This window comes from Athene cunicularia, assembly GCF_003259725.1.
Source record: "Athene cunicularia isolate RWA chromosome 5 unlocalized genomic scaffold, athCun1 chr5_part1, whole genome shotgun sequence".
Taxonomy (NCBI): Eukaryota; Metazoa; Chordata; class Aves; order Strigiformes; family Strigidae; genus Athene; species Athene cunicularia.
The window spans coordinates 11807621-11825202 of record NW_020799101.1 but is presented as its reverse complement, the minus strand read 5'-3'; the positions used below and the strand labels follow the sequence as shown (position 1 = coordinate 11825202).

At 37.5% G+C, this 17582-nt stretch overlaps 1 protein-coding gene across 8 annotated transcripts in view; it reads right to left on the bottom strand.

Moving 5' to 3' along the window:
• Nucleotides 1–17582, bottom strand: part of CDC42BPB (CDC42 binding protein kinase beta) — a 67612-nt gene that overhangs the window by 37804 nt on the left and 12226 nt on the right. For all 8 annotated transcript variants that reach the window (XM_026849071.1, XM_026849070.1, XM_026849073.1 and 5 more), the window contains exons 3-7: nt 14021–14116; nt 9402–9550; nt 5539–5632; nt 2196–2396; nt 337–585 (exon numbers count right to left, since the gene is read on the bottom strand). In XM_026849071.1, coding sequence (XP_026704872.1) covers nt 337–585; nt 2196–2396; nt 5539–5632; nt 9402–9550; nt 14021–14116 — 789 coding nt within the window. The remainder of the gene's footprint in view (nt 1–336; nt 586–2195; nt 2397–5538; nt 5633–9401; nt 9551–14020; nt 14117–17582) is intronic.

The window sequence follows — 17582 nt, the reverse complement described above, 5'->3', positions numbered from 1 at the left end:
GGGGGGGGGGGGGGTTCACCTTTGAAAAGGAATTCAAACACTAGCTCCTTGTAAAGGTAAACTAAAAAGGCAACTAAGTTTTTTTCCCCACCTAAGTATGTTTTAACTTCGATCAAATAACAGTAGCCCATTTTGGCAAGTGCTACTATTTAGAAAAGCAGCTCGTGATCTCTGATAACCTAAAATGCCAGAGATGAAAAACTAGAGTTTTTCACATTTGACATCACTTATTTTTCACCTTTTACATTACTTATTTTGAAATAAGTTCTCACTACTACCTTGTAGTGCAGCAAGGTTGCATACTTGCATTACTAATATTTAAAATCAAAGACTCACTGGATTTCTCAATACATCATCATCTACATCAAAGTTTGAAGTGTCAGAAGGACTGCTAACATCTGGAATGTAAGGTGCTTCTAGGTTTCGGATGTTATCCCAATTAAGTCCTTCAAAAAATGCATGAGACTTAAAATCCTCTATTCCATTCTGTCCCAGTCTACGCTCCCTACTGCAGATAAGTCGCTGAATAAGATCTTTTGCTTCTTCAGATACATCTGTAACATGGGATGGAAACTGAAATCGTTCCTACAAAACAAAACAAATAGAGGCATTTTCAGAGGAGAAATCCATTCCATAACTTTTAACAGTTTCAAAAAGAACATGCTAAATTACACCAATAAAACTGGAAATAACTAGTCAAACTTTGTTCTAGTTCCAGCAAGAAGTGGCAGAGCACAATGCAATACATTCAGTGATAGATTTTTTGTCTTAAAGCAGATTTCAAGGACAAGTAGTCATTTCTTTATTTCTGTAATACAGATCTGTGTGAAACTGCTATTCCAGTAACTCTATTAGGAAAAACAAACTTGGACATACAGGAATTTTGACACACTACAATATATTAAAGATCATACAATAAAGGCAGAGTCTCACTGGTATTCTTAGTCACAAATCCAGTGATCTGAAGATGTAGTCCTTGAGATTTTATTAATTTCAACTCTTAAAACTCATGATGGTGGCATCATCTTTACAAAATGTAGTAATCATAAACAGAAGATCTAAAAATTGTACTTACCACTAACATCTGAAATTAGCTAAAAATTGGAAGAACTTTTTCTGTATTTTAGCTTGCTACTACTACCACTGTACAGTCAAGAAGGACTTTTGTGTTTGTTTTTTATAAATAAAGGACAATGACATATATATCTTTTTATAATAGAACTTTTCAAGTTTAAAATTAAATAATTACAGACCAAACCAGCATAACTGAAATTAACTTTAAAACTTTCATTGAAAAACATACAATCATATTGATTGTGTGTCCAAATGAGATTAAAATATTAAGTCTGCAGAAAACCAGCTTCAAATTTCCTCCTCAGTAGTTTAAGAGCCAGGTAGCCAGAGTTTATATTGGTTATATTTGCAACCAGTTAGTTCACTGAAGAAATTAAAGCAAGAGAGATTAATATTCATCACAGCAAGGGTGTCAGCCCTGGCAAGGATTTCACGTCTTCCCCATCACTGCTTCCCTGTGAGAGCACAATATTGTAAACACCAGTAAACTGCACTCATCCTGGGGAGAAGAAAAAGCAACAATAGACTCTCTGCAACTGCCTCTGGCTACCTAGAATGAGTATGCATGTAAACACATCCTTCTAATACAGCTCTTGAAAGGACACGATGAGCCAATCTATTCTTACTCTCTAATGTTATAAATGCACCCAGAAGCTCCAACACTTCTCTACCACTTTGACCTTGGACAAAACTCCTGTTCTCTGAACTTCATGAAGCTCATGTCTACACTGGTTGAGTTGCCTGTTCCTTTTTTTGTAGTGTTATCAGTGTGACAGAAAAATTGCACAGCTGTGTAAATAATGCATTACTTCATTTTCCCTGCCCAGTCCAGAGTAAACTTTCAATGGGCCTAATATGAGTTGATTTTAATTTTGATTTTGTGATGATTGCAACAAGAGCAACATCAGCATTTAAAGAAAAATTTTAGTTTGACAACGAATTAAATTTCTGCAGTTCAGAAAAGCAAACATTCCTACAACCTGAACCAAACCTACACAATATGCTTCTAAGACATTGTGAAAAGGCAAAGAACTACTACCACTTCAATACCTTTAAGTGATAAATTTCTCTGTAAACATTATAAACTCAGTGAATACATAGAGATTGAATATAGCTCTTACTTCGTGATTCATAATCTTCCCATAGGTTTCCACCAATGACTCTGCATAAAAGGGTGTTTCACCATACAGCATTTCATACATGCAGACACCCAACGACCACCAGTCACATTCAGGCCCATATTTTCCCATTCCATCTTCCATTGCTTGCAGTATCTCAGGGGAGATGTAGTCAGGGGTACCCACTGCTACTGATGACTGTACCTTAAAAATAAGGCAAACATAATTCTTATAAATTTTCAGTTTCTCTCAACAACTCTCTCACACTAATATTTCTGACAAACAGAGACACCAGATTTTGGAAGAGATATAAAATCACAGCAACAAAATAAAGAAAATATTAAGAAAGTAACAAAGATTGCAAAGAATAAGTTCCAGTCTACTTCTATATAAAATGAGTTCATATGCTTTATTCTGAACACAGTAGAAACCCAAACTAACCACAACTATTGTGAAAACAAAAAAAGGAGAATATGTTTTGCCTTTGTCTGTTTATATATTAAAATTGCAAGTGGCTGCCAGAAGTTGACATAAGTTGGGAGTTCAAGTCCTATGTCTGAATTTCATAGTTTCATCTGAACATCACAAAACAAAGGTCCTCAGGCAAGTAGTCCCCTATTTTTATTATGTCAGAAATGGGTTTAATGCTCACTGCATCATGTGTAACTAGATGCAATACGCGTATAAGGTGGGGAATTGCCCTGTGCTCAAGTAGTAGGGAAGCCCTGACCATCAGGGCACTGGCAGAGCCACTCTAATCTCTAGGAATATGTTCTCAGGTTTCCCATAAAGTTATAATGAATCCTTCAAGTTTGCTTTGCATTTTAATATGGTAAATCCTTGGTAAGCATTTAATGACTACAGAATGTCACCAAGCCCTGAGTTTGTGCCAAAACTGGTGATCGATGTTGCATACCATATTGGATTGGAAACACCCCAAACTATGAAAATAAACACAAAATGTCACCAGTGATTTAGCTGTAAGGGGTGTATTCAGTATGGTGCACAAGATGGGCAATTACCATAATGTTGCTCTTGCATTTGGAAGAGGCATATAAAACAAACTGCTTATTAATTTTAGAATCATGGAATCATTTAGGTTGGAAAAGACCTTTAAGATCATTGACTCCAACCATTAACCATACACTGCCAAGTCCACCACTAAACCATGTCCATAAGACATCTACACGTCTTTTAGACACCTCCAGGGATGGTGACCCAAACACTTTGCTGGGCAGCCTGTTCCAATGCTAGACAACCATTTTGGTGAAGAAATTTTTCCTAATATCCAATCTAAACCTCCTCTGGCACACCTTGAGGCTGTTTCCCTCTTGTACTATCGCTTGTTACTTGGGAGAAGAGACTGACACCCACCTCACTATAACCTTTCACATACTGTTAGAGAGCAACAAGGTCTCCCCTCAGACTCCCTGTCTCCAGGCTAAACAACCGCAGTTCCCTCAGCTGGTCCTCACAACACTTGTGCTCTAGACCCTTCACCAGCTTTTGTTACCCTTCTCTGGACACACTCCAGCACCTCGATGTCTGTCTTGTAAGGAGGGGCCCAAAACTGAACATAGTAGTTGAAATGCGGCTTCACCGGTGCCAAGTATGGGGCACAATCGCTTCCCTAGTCCTGCTGGCCACTCCATTCCTGATATGAGCCACGATGCTATTGGTCTTCTTGGCCACCTGGGCACACTGTTGGCTCACATACTGCTGTGGCTGTCAAAAAACATCCCCTGATCCTTTTCCACCAGGCAGCTTTCCAGCCACTCTTCCCCAAGCCTGCAGTGTTGCTGTGTGTGTTGCTGCAGTGGGGTTGTTGTGACCAAAGGGCAGGACCCGGCACTGAGCCCTGTTGTACCTCATACAACTGGCCTTGGCCCATCAATCCAGCCTGTCCAGATCCTTCTGCAGAGCTTTTCTACCCTCAAGCAGATCAATACTCCCACCTAACTTGGTGTCATCTGCAAACTTATCGTGAGTGTACTCAATCCCCTTGTCCAGATCATTGTAAAGATATTAAACAGATCTGGCCCCAGTTCTGAGCCCTGGGGAACACCACTTGTGACTGACTGGCCACCAACTGGATTTAACTCCATTTACCACAAGGTTTTGGGCCTGGCCACCCAGACAGTTTTTTACCCAGCAAAGAGTGCTCCCGTCCAGTCAGTTCTTCCAGGAGACTGCTGTAGGAAATGGCGTCAAAGCCTTTCCTAAAGTGTAGGTAGACAACACCCACAGCCTTTCCCTCATCCACTAAGTGGGTCACCTTGTCATTGAAGGAAATCAGGTTTGTCAAGCAGGACCTGCCTTTCAGAAACCCATGCTGACTTGGTGTGATCATCTGGTTGTCCCGTACCACGTGATGGCACTCAAGATCAGCTGCTCCACAACCTTCGCTGGCACCGGGGTCAGAATGACAGGCCTGTATTTTCACAGATCATCCTTCCAGTCCTTCTTGGAGATGGCCTTCACATTTGCTAACCTCCAGTCATCTGGGACCTCCCTGGTTAGCCGGGACAACTGACAAATGATTGAAAGTGGCTTGGTGAGCACTTCCGCCGGTCCCCTGGGTGGATCCCATTGGTCCCATCGACTTGCGTGTGTCTACATGGTGTAGAAGGTCACTAGCCACTGTCCCTTGGATTATGGGATCTTCACTATGCTCCCTGTCCCTATCTTCTACTTCAGGGGGCTGGGCACCCAGAGAACAACTGGTCTTACTATTAAAGACTGAGTCAAAGATGACATTAAGTACTTCAGTTTTTCCTTTGTTCCATGTCACTATGCTTCCCCCTGCATCCAATAAAGGATGGAGATTCTCCTTAGCTGTTCTTTTGTTGCTAATGTAGTTACAGGAACATTTTTTATTGTCTTTTAGGGCAGTAGCCAAACTAAGTTCTAGCTGGGCTTAGTTATGTCCTCATTTTGGATGAGTTATACTTCAAGTCTGTCATGGCTTCTGGGCTCCTGGTCATCTGTGATTCCAACACAGAGATAATAACAAATTCTATCCTTTTTTAACAAAAGGTCTTCGGACAGTTCAGAAAAACCTCATGAGAACTCAAATGACCAACAGAAGAAAAGGTCAAAGATAGAAAAACATAGCAAAGGATAACTTTAAAAAGTAGCAGTCTGTAAAACAAAGGAGATGAAGATGTCAAAAATATTTTTATAAGTATGTAGAGTTATACTCTTCCCTCAATTTTTACCATGTCAGTAAGATTAAAACTTATCTCTTCCTTGATTCATACTGACAATGTCTAACATCTTTAAGACCAGCAACTCACTTAGAAGGTCCCACTACCAGTGGCCCAATTAAATTTTGCTTCATACATACTGTGCCATCTTCACTCATTTTCAGACAGGACCCGAAGTCTGCCAGTCGTATGTGGCCATTCATATCCAAAAGAACATTATCAGGCTTTATGTCCCTGTTACAATAGGAAGAAGTGAAAAGATTTAAATATATAGTATTAGCTCTACTTGTAAAGATTAATCTTGCATTAGAATAGAAAGGATTTTATGTTCAATACGCACTGATGAAACTCTTTATTGCACTATTTACAACTCTCTCCTCCTGCACAATTTAATACTTTGACTGCAATATTGAAGCCTTAGATTACATCAGATTTTCAAGATCAAAGTTGAACTCTGAACGGTCAAATAACCAAGCGAAACAATGACACTGAGTCATATTGACTGTAACACATAGGCAGTTTACTTCATCGACATACTTTCAAGATTATATGCATCAAAATATATTGTTTAGAGGCAAGAAAGATAAAAAGGCAATCTTTTAATCTCATGGTTTTTGACAAGATTTATAGTTAACTCCTAATCTAGGAATATTTTTTTTACTGCTTCTCTAAATTTGTCCATCTTTTCTGTTGGCCAGTATTTTCCATTTGTTATTTAAGACTTTCTATGCATTAATGCATAGCACATTTGCTTCTATAGATAAGGTAACCTTTGCATCTGTGTACATGCAGCATATACTCTACAAGCCATTGAATTCCCCCAGCTCTGGCCATTTCAACAGGACATTAGAAAGTCTCCAATATCAAACTGTATTTTTCCTATTCTTACATCTATCTATCTATCTATCTATCTATCTATCTATCTATCTATCTATCTATCTCTATATCTATATATCTATATATCTATATATCTATATCTATCAGGGTATAAAATAGTATGGCTACTAAATGACATGGAACTAAGATTCCCATTTCATTCTAGCTCATTACTTGATATTCGTTTTGATATCAGGAAGGGCACCAAAAAGGATTTACTAAAGAGCATGTTAAGTCAAATTCACACAAAGTATCACTAAAAGATCAATCACCCAGACAACTTAAGACAGTTTCGATACATATTATGCTGGTTTCAGGGTTTTTAAAATTAACAACCTCAAAATATCCCAAATTATTTTAAGAGCACCTAGGCAATATGTTAGGAAGGTGCTGAAGAAAGAAAGAGAAAAGAGCAAGTGCAGTAAGCAAAACCAACTCAGTTATGCACCAATTCTGCAGGCTAAAAAGGAGAACATCCATGTCTTCCAAGGTAACATATAGCAGTCTCCTTCCCTTTCTTTAGCTAACACCATCCAGGATCAGCTTCCAATATGCTAGCATATCATCATGCCATTTTAAAATATTATTATTTAACTGAGCTAGCCAAAAAAGATAAGCAAACTTATAAATGTGTTCATTTGGTGTTTTTTTTCAGGAATTGTATTTATTCAAATAATACTACCTATTGGTAATCAATAAAACCACATGTGCTTTACCTTAAATCCACCAGTCTTGTTGCAATATAAAATCCTGTATTTCTTTTAAAATAGAAAGCTCATAATGCCACTGCATGGACTCAAAAACTTAATTGTACAATAGCTTCAGCTTATTTTTTGAGGAAGTCACTAGAATTACTAGGAGCAAGGAACAGAAAGTGCTCTAGTACATCTTGCTACATAGATGTGGAAGTTCACAATGTCTGATTTTTAAGGTGTTGAATTCCAGTTTCACACTTGAGGAAACATACCAGAAAAACCAGGATACATTTAACAAAAGGTCTTTATGTGTAAAAATCCTTCCAACCTGGTAAATTTTTCCAACACAAACTTGAAATAACACTTTTTAACCAAGGTCAAATGTTTTGAAATCAGTTACTGAAACTTAACTAATACTGTTGCTCATTAGCAGCATTAAGACAAAATAGTAAATGCTAATCTATGCCTGTCAACATAAACGCATGCTTACTTGTTATAATACAGAAAAATATGCCCTAACTCAGAAAATAAGACCATCTCACTATGCTTTCTCAATAAAATCATTAGTAAGTTTCTATGGTTAAACTTACTCCATACATTTCAGTTCCAGATATGGTCAACATTCCCTTACAACCCCATAACCACAAGTCAAGCTCTGTAGGTGCAGAAAACTATATACTGAAGACTATGTATCTTATACACAACTACACACCAATTTTTTTGTTTGTTTGTTTTTTAAAGAACACTGCTCACAGTGCCATTTGAAGCATGAGTCAATCTCATCCAACATCTCTGCTTTTCTTCTTTGCATGCAGATCTTGCTTGCCTCAGGGAACACTGTTTCTGTTCAGAAAAGCTTAATGCCTATCTCTGAGCTCTACTGTTTCCTATCTACAGCTAACAGGTCATATAAGCCTTTAAAGGGTCCTTGAAATCCTCTCCAGAGCAATCATGCTTCCTCCTAATCCATTCCAGTTGCCAAGCAGTAATTTCTTGAGCATTCATACATCTCCTATTCAAAGCGTATGTTTTGGCCTCAGAGCCATTCATTCCTATTGCCACAACAGACATTCATTCAGCCCCATGCAAAGAGGTAGCTGGTCAGATAGTCAGGCCACCTTCCTCAGAAATGAGTGCAATGGTGCTTCAGGTAAACTTCTCTAAGTCCATAACATTTTAAAATCCCCACATATTGTCTATATCTACTCACACGAGTATTAGAGAGTTCATGTATCTTATCTTTTTTTATTTTTGAAACAGTGATCAAAGACTGAAAAGAGCTTGAAGTGTTCTAGTTTGATAATTCCGTGTGTCCTTTAAACTGTAACTAAGAATCACCTCACTTACCTAATGGTTTTCACCCATAAATTTAATAAAAGAGACATTAAAACTGTCCAAACTAAGAAATCAAGGCCTAAGAGGTAAAGGCAACTGGCAAAGATGTACCTGCCAAGTCAGATACAATGCTAGTATGAGGTCTGCTTCTCCTGGGACAGGACTTGCAGTGTCATGAACCTGTCATGAGCCTACCCATATGGCCATAAGCAGTTTTCAGTTAATTGAAAAACCTCACTACTCTCACACTCTGTATCAAGCTGTAACATCAGCATATACAGAAACAACTGTAAAGGTTTCCAGAATTAGTACAATTTTGCTTTCTAATTGACGTATCATACATAGTTGTTAAATCTGAAAAGCAAAGAAAGGATAGAAATTCTCATTTGATCAAGGCTTTTCCAACGATGAAACAAAATATTTACCAAGTGCCTCCCTTGCACTACTCACAGCTCTTCTAAAACAACTGCTCCAAGAGGAAGTCAAAAAACAAGCATACAAAGTGTAGTCTACCTTCCTGACCTGTTTCTCTGACAGAGAATGAGGAATATTATATATTCTTAACTATTACAGAACACAATCTAAATTAACATGATGGTAGGCACTGATCCCAAATATACATTTTGTGCACAGAAACAATTAGACTGGCACATGCCCACTCATTACACAAAACTGTTTGAGGATGACCTCAAGTAAATAGATGCACTGATGTTATCATGGGGTTACTGTGTGTAAATTTTGCAGAATGCCTAAACATTTGCAGAGAATTCAACCTGCTTCAAACGTCTAGGTTGGCTTGGACAAAGACAGATAAATATTAATGAAGTGAACTGAGAATAAATCAAGAAGCCTAACTAAAAATAAAAGCTTTAGTAAAAGGGTAGTCAGATAAATGTCACTACTACTAATATCAATTCATCAAAAATTGGTATTTAAAATGTAATAGCTTATACAGCTATTATATAGTACATAGTAAGAATCCACAGTAGTTTTCCTGTGGCTACTGTGCCCATTTACATATGTATTATAGCAGTATCTTTAGGATTAACTTCATATAACTGTACATGTATCTTTTGCCAAGTGAGACAGTATTTTACCTGTGCACATAATGCAGCTCATGTATGGAATGTATAGCAAGCACCATTTCACCAATGTAGAACCTAGCCATATCTTCAGGAAGCTTGTCTTCAAACTTACTGAGAAGTGTCAGTAAGTCACCACCAACATAGTAGTCCATCACTAGATACTGAAAAGGGAGAAATAAAGCAGTCAAGTACTGAGAGACATCTGGTAAGAAAAAGAAAAAAAATTAAAGTTAATCAGTTAACTCCTGAAGAAAACTTTTTCACTCATCTTTTTCTGTGCCTGGGGAAATTAGTCAAAATTGGTAGTCTTTTGAATTATTTTTATTTGCTTATTTAGTGTAAAAAGATACCATATCTCTTTAATAATCACAGTAAGGGTGACACATCAGCATTCAGTTCCTACCATAAAAAAAAAAAAAACAAACACAAACAAACAAACAAACAAAACCCCAAGCAAGATACAGCAGCAACAAACAAGTAAATCACGGTGAGTTTATTTCTGTCTTAACTACGGTGTCACAAAAAGAAAATGATCTAGTATCACCAAATATAATCTAGGTTATCTAACCCTTAAACAGAATTTACAGAGGATGCAGGAAGAAAAAAAACTATAGTTAAAAACAATACTTGATACAGCTTAGTCTAAAATATAAATTTCATTACTACTTTAATTTTGGTACCATTTCAGTACTACTAGTGGTTCCAAAAGTGAGACTTATCACATCAGCATCTTTAAACATGCATCATGCATGCATAACATAGCTGGCAGGATCTTGATGACACTATACGTTAGGGATGCCCATGACAAGCCAGCAGCACTGTCAAGCCAGAGGCACTACAGTGGGAAATTTAAAAATCAAACATTAATGTTCTTTAGAATATATTTCAACAAAAAAGTAAACAGCCTCCTAGACCAATCAGCTATTATCCTATCCATGGAAAGGACCAACACAGATAGGGTAATGTGGAAGAAAAGGACTCAGACTTGCTATTTGTTTCTCATACCACAAAATGAGGATTAAATTTTAGTTGTTTGCTAGCAACATCCATCTAAATCCAGGATATCACTTCAAGTATGATGACTTTATCTACTACTACTAGTCTTGAGCTATTTTGTTTCATGTTCCCAAGATAATTTGATATGTGGCTTTAGGAATAACTTTGCTTATTCTGGAATCACCTTTCCAAAGCAGTCATTTTAGTTTTCTCCTCAAGGTAAAGCAACCTACAATCCACTGTCCCTGCCACAGATTCATCTTCCACAAGGGAAGCAAATTAAAGAAGACAAGAATGCAAAGGAACATAAAGTGCAGTACTATTTCCTCACTATCTTCTGGCTTAAAAGAGCAACTCCAATAGGCACAGGTTTTGATATTTTCTTCCATCTTGTTCAAATTACAGCTTAATCTGATAGGCAAATTTCATCACAATGTTGAAATAAGTCAATCAGTCTGTACTGCACAACCCATCAAGGGATTTTAAACATGAGTTGGAACACTGTACACACGCAACAATTACATTTGAAAACAAAAGGCTACAGACAGGAACCAGCAATTTTTTAAAAGGGATGTTGTATTAAGGTATTTTCTCTCAAAATCAAGGCTAAGAGAGCCTTCTGTGACAGACAGGATATTTCAGCTCCCAAAGAGACAAGCTAATGCACTTCCCTCAGCTCCCACAGCATTCAGCACTCAGCAAGAACTCAGCTGACCCATGAAATGAGGCACTTGGATCAGAGGAAGATGGTGAGACTTCCTCTATAAAAAGTAGAATTTTATTTATCTTCCAATTCACAATGATCTTCTTGCCACGAGGCACTTCTCCCTTCACATGTGGTTAAAATAAAGACTATTCTGACACTGAAATCTAGAGGTATCACATTTCTTCCATGGAAGTGACTATATTAAACAGGGAGAGTAGTTGGAAATCAAAGGAAAAAAAAGACAACAAAACACTCTCATAAATACTCAGAAGCTTTTAAGAGGCTGATAGCAGACAAACACACAAATGCTCTTCTTCATGAATGAGACTGGGAAAGAAAATTTTTCTGGTAAGGCACAAGAAAACCAACAGATTTGATTCTAGAAGAGATTAAGAAATTCAGGTCCCATACATGTTTCTGATATTCATGGACTAGGTTTCACCTACACCGTATCTGCTTCAGCAAAATCACTGAAGGCTTACTTAACCAATCTTGACTTAAACTGTCTCTACAAAAGCTTTTTAAGACCCAGAAAAAAGCCATACTAGCATTTCCATGTAATGTCATTTAAGAGTTGGCTGTTTAGAAAACACTTCCACATGGTGTATTTGCCTCTCAAACATATTAAAACTATGGGAGCAGAACTAAAAAACGAACTCCAGAACATACACATTTTGTAGAATTTTGTGTTTCTTGCTTATATTTAAGTTCTGCACCATCATATGCTCTACTAATATTAGAGGGAATAAAACCCCTATTATTTCTAGTTTCTGAGGGCAGTTACTACTTTTCTACCTTAACATCTTACCTTATCTTTATTTGTCTCATTCTGAACCCTTCATCATGCAGTCAAGAGGAGGATGGCAAAGCCCTAGGTGTGGGAACACACCAAGGTTCTCTCTCTGTTTCAGGGTTAGCTTACATGCTTTTCAATTTAAGAATCACTAGCTATAACACACAAACATCACTCAGAGCAGATACCAGAACCTGGAGCTTTCTCTTTCAGAGAGGTGATATCCACTCCAGGCTGGAGAATCTAGAGAGAACCAAGCTCTGTTGTCTGTTCTTGTTTTGTCCTCAGCTTTGCATTTCATTCTACAATGATCAAGGATGAACAGCACAGCTGAAAAGTAAACCCAATCTGCCCAGGTTCTGTAACATGGCAGCATTCTCATGAGATGTGGAAAAAAGTGGCTAGAAACTCCTTTAAGCTGAGCACAGAACTGAACAGAGATCTTTCAGTCCCTGGACAAGTGAACCACTAAGATGGTTGGAAGAGAACCTTCTGTCCAGGTTTTTGGATGAAAAAGTCACTTTCTGATGTGTTTCACCTTTTCTTCATGCATCATTTACAATAGAATGACTGAGATGTACACTCCATCTGCAAGCACCAGACATTAACATGAGATGGATGCTGAGTAACAGACCAAATTGGAAGGCAGCATCTCAGCACATGCAGAACCAGACCTCAGGCAAGCTGGGAATCTGCTGACTTCGGCTGCCAGGCTGAGTTGTTGCTTTCTTAGATACTGGATCTTAAATTAGATACTAGATGTCTAAATTCTACTGTCAAGTGACAATTTCAACATCTAAATGTCTTTGGTAACTTGGGGAAAAGAAACGTATTATACTGCTACAGCTTGCTTTGAACAGATTTGTATAAAATGGTATTAGTAATACTAGATCTCTCTCTCTACACTGTCATTATTACTGCTTGCTATCTTGCACAGCTAACAGTTTTTTCTTAGGTAGCTCCATTTTTACAAGCTACTTGGAAATATGTTATAGGATGTCTTAGGTTATTTTTATGCAAGTCTGAAAGCTGTTTGGTTCTGAGGGAATTTGAAATGATGAGCTATCTTCATGAGGAAGTGCCAGAGATAACTAAACTTTGAGAGGTTGAAAATCTGGATCTATCACAAAGCATTCAACAGAAATAGCCTGTAAATTAGGGACTAAGACCCAACTATTTGCTTAAGATGTGCTTGTTATTCTGAAATACTTTTAACATGACAGTCAAAATAATTTGTTTTGTTTCAGCACCTGTGAAAACGTTTTTTTCTAACTCTTTCATATGGTTAGTTCCTGAACTCATGGGCAACTTTTTATCAATACAGTTTTTCTTATTTATAATCATGATTTGCTACTGTGGTACTATTTAAAAAGTATCAGGAAGATGAAAACTTCCACATTACAGCTATGTCATTTGTTACAGAAATAGCAGGTTTGGGAACCCAGCCTCAGGTAGCCACATGGAAACTGCATGGTTCAGTATACTGCAGTATGTTAGGGCTTTAGTGACTTTGCTCCTGGTCAGTACTCTCCTGACTTCTGTGACTAAAGTAAACACAGTTTATAAATTACAGTTCTAGTGACCCATCATTAAAATAGGTATAGGAGTAATGACTTTATATTATATACAGTTGCTAAAGTCTCTCAAACTACTGAGATGACCAATCTGCTGATTTAAAACATATATTTTAAATACTTTTAAGATTTTTATATCCTGAAGCTTTTAAAATACCAGTTTAATTAATTTTTTTTTTCATTTTTAAACAAAACATTGCTTCAAAAGACATGCTGAAAGTTTAAAATAAATTAAAAATATTTCTTACTTTCACAGAGTTAATAACTCTCAAATTCTTTAATTGCAATGTTATCCAAAACATAAACTTCAGCATTTTATGCAAGGGTAGATTAGTTAATTCAAGGTGCTTAACTAAAGTTCTATATACTATAGTACTACAAGACTTTCCATTCTCCCGGAGTTATACCCACTTTGAAGTTTGCTTCAAGGAGAAACAAGAATGTTGAAACACTGCAGCAAGTCATGAGGTGGACTGATTTATTGCACTAATAACCTTAAATGCATCAAAAATAAAGTTCTTTCATAATCTAAAGCTTTTATTTGCTGATGAATCAGACATACCAAATAGTTTTCATCTTGAAAGGCATAGTGCAACGTAGTAATCCACTGACAATCTCCATTCACCAAGACATTTCTCTCCTCTCGGAAGCAAGCTGTCTAAAGGAAGAAAGAGGAAAAAGCCATTGTCAACATCATCAAGTAGTTTTCACAGGATGAATATATATGGATGTTTTATGGGATTATTTAAAATTACTGAACAGAGGTCTCTATTCATTGGAATTCAGTCTGCACAAGTGACAAGCCAGAGAATCTCTGCAGGCCTGTAGTCAGGCATTCAGTCACACTAATCCCGACTGTGACCTTAAAAAAAACAACAAAAAAACCCCAACCAACACACACCACACACACACACCCCTCTGATCACCAAAAAGCCCACAAACCACTTGGAGTCAGCACTAAATCTTTGTTCCGTAATGTATTTTTCAAACCCAGAAAAATTCTAACTTGTCACTGCAATCTGTAGCAGAAAAACAATGGCTTTAGGAAAGTAAGTCTGCTTCTTCTGAAAAAGACCTCTGTGAAAACAGTTTCATATATGCTTTTCTTACATTACATTTCCAGACACCGTGAACACACTACAGGAAATAAGCAGATTTTACTATTACTGTCTTATCTTTGTCCAGTATAATATATTTTCATTTTCAATAATCTTTTCTCTACTTCAAATAGCACACTTCAACACTTCAGAGAAGCAAGCTCTGTGCAACAGGTTTTCTCAGCATCTTTACATAAAACCAAGTTTCATAAACTTCAAGCAAGGCTTCCTTAATAAAAATATATTAACATTTTTATTGGATCAGAATCATCAAGATGCAGACCTTGGGACTCTTCCACTACTTTCAGTTGAGAGCCACTATTAAGATACTTGATAGCTGCAGATTCAAGTGGTAGGGTTCTAGATAACTGATTTTTTTAGTCATTGCCATTTATACAGATGTCTTGAAAATGTACTATGGAAGGAACACACCTGGGAAGCCCAAGCCTTACCATATACCAATTGCATCTTATAAAGGTATCTCAACCATTTTCACCCTGAAAGTCAATTTACTGAAGGCCACCATACTGTGGCCACATTGTAAAGTTAGTAATTATTGGTACAAAGAGACATAAATTGTAACTAAATGTTAACTGAGAGTGGTTTAGCAGTTTATGAATGCAAGGCCAAAGTATCACTCTACAAAAAGTTTGGCAGCAACAGCAGCTCTAAGTAATCCTATCCTCTGCCCACAGCACCAGAGCACAGCACTTCTCAGTTCTTCTGGCACCACAATGCAAGGAGGCTGCCAACACAGAAAACTAGTTTGTTTATTTTCGAAGACATTGGTTCCTTGATCCAGTTCACTGTGCAACCTCAAATAGCAAGGGAATGTTATGAACACTTCAAAACCAGTAATGCTGCTGAACCCTCTGCATCATGAATTCAAAGTGTAAAACTCTCCTTCTCTGCTTATACTAGCTTAAAAGGCCTTGAGACATGCCTTGAAAAAGCAAGACAGGCTACCTAATCAGCCAGTCAGGAATTATTTGGAACTGCCAACAGTAATACACTAATGAGACTGTATTTCGCTGTCAGAACAACAAATACAAATGGTTCACCTTATCAACATAAATGGCATGCCTATTTTTTGCTTGCACCCCATTTACTGATGTCAGTTGATATTCACTAATCTTTCTGTATTTTAGTGGCTTCTGACCATATGGGGTTTTATTCTTGCAGCTAGTACACAAGTGAGCAGTATTTGGATAACTTTTTTCCTATGTTTAATAATTCATACAAAGCAAACACAAACCAGTAAAACAACGTGCTGCTTAGACCACTCATACAGTGAATAATAAAACACCCGAAGTCTGCTTTTCAGTGGAACTGCCCACGTAAGAGGCTACTGTATTCTTGCAGACTTCTTTTTAAAAACTAGCAAGTTTTACCACATTCAGGATATTTTAACACCCAAATGTCTTATGAACTTTATATGTAGGTTATAAAGCCTTTTTTATTCAGAAATGCCAAATCAAGCAAGCAAACTGAACAGGAAAAGACAAAGGGGCACAAGCAGAAAAGACAGTTCCTTTATTGTCCTTTGTAGTTTGGGAAAAATCAGTGGAAAGAGAATTTAGCTAGACTGTTACTTGTCTTAACTGTGTACTTGGAGAACTATTGCTCATTATATATCCTTCTTGGTGGATAAGCATCTTCCACCTCCTGCCTGCCTTAGAGGGTAAGAGGAATTAGTCCCATAATTTGAAGACAATTTGTAAACAGCGGTCTTCTAAGAACATCTCCACATGTAAAAGTTTCAGCTATTTACGTAGGCCATTTAATTAAGTCACTTCAAAAATTACTAAGTAGGCCAGCATAGCTGTATTTCCATTAGTTTGGAGCTCCCTACAAGCACTTGGGTTTAAACCAATTCTATACTGACCACTGAATTAACCCAACTGAAATCTGTGTAGAAAGGGCACCAATTCTCCCCCATAGAGGGAAAGGCTTAATACAGAACCGCTGATGCAGCACAGCCAAGAGTGTGAACTCCCCTGACAGCTCAAAGAACAGCCGAGTGGCAGTGGTTGCCCCCGCTTGTAAAGAAGAGCAGGGACCGATGGATGGAGTGTGACTAAATCAGACAAAGGCAGTGGTGAAGTGGGGCTTAACAAGAGGGAGGAGATTTATTCACAGGAAAAGAGCTGGCACTGACTCACTGAAAGCAAGGGAGGGACTAGTAAGGGTAAGATGGGGCGGAGGAAGTGTCAGGAAGGGGACAGAAGAATGGGACAGGGAAAGGTCAGCAGGCTCAGACCATAGCAAGCAGCTAGCCTTCACCCCTTAACAGAACTGCTGCGAGTATTGATGAACTACATGTATGTTCCCCTCAAATCCATTGCTTAAATCCATCATTTACCTGCTGACTTACATAATATTACATTTGCCATAGGGTTCTCCTCTACTGTGCAAGATTAGGTGTCCTAGGGATATGCCACTTCCCATGGCATATTCTTAGCAGGCCCTTTCCTAATCTGTGACGTAGCCATTCACATTTACATAATTTGTTATGACAAAGTAGATCTTCTTTCATAAAAAAATACCCTTAAACACATTCAGCTTTACACATTTTGTTTTACAATCTGAACCTGTGATTCCAAAATATTTAGTTTCACCAGTTATATAAATCCTGTTACAAACTGTAGGATGCAAAGCTCCTTAATATATGCTTTCTAAATGCAAGAGAAAAAAAGACCTTTTCATGTTTTTGTATACAGCTGTGAATGTCATAGTAGCACCAATCTCAGCTTTCATGTAGTCTTTAACTTGCCTTTATTGTAAACAAAAATCTGGCCAATAAATTCAGGGTAAGAACTAGGGCAGACTGTCTGGTAAACGAACACACAGTAATGCTGAGAACAACAGATGCCTGGAAGGGACTGTCAGACTTGATTGCATTAAAACAGCTTAAGAAAAAAAGAACGAAGCTCCTATGTTCATGAAATAATTCTTCCTAATCTGGAAGAGCTTCAATGTAATTTTCCCAATGCCATTTTAAACATTCTCTGTTAAAGAATCATATTA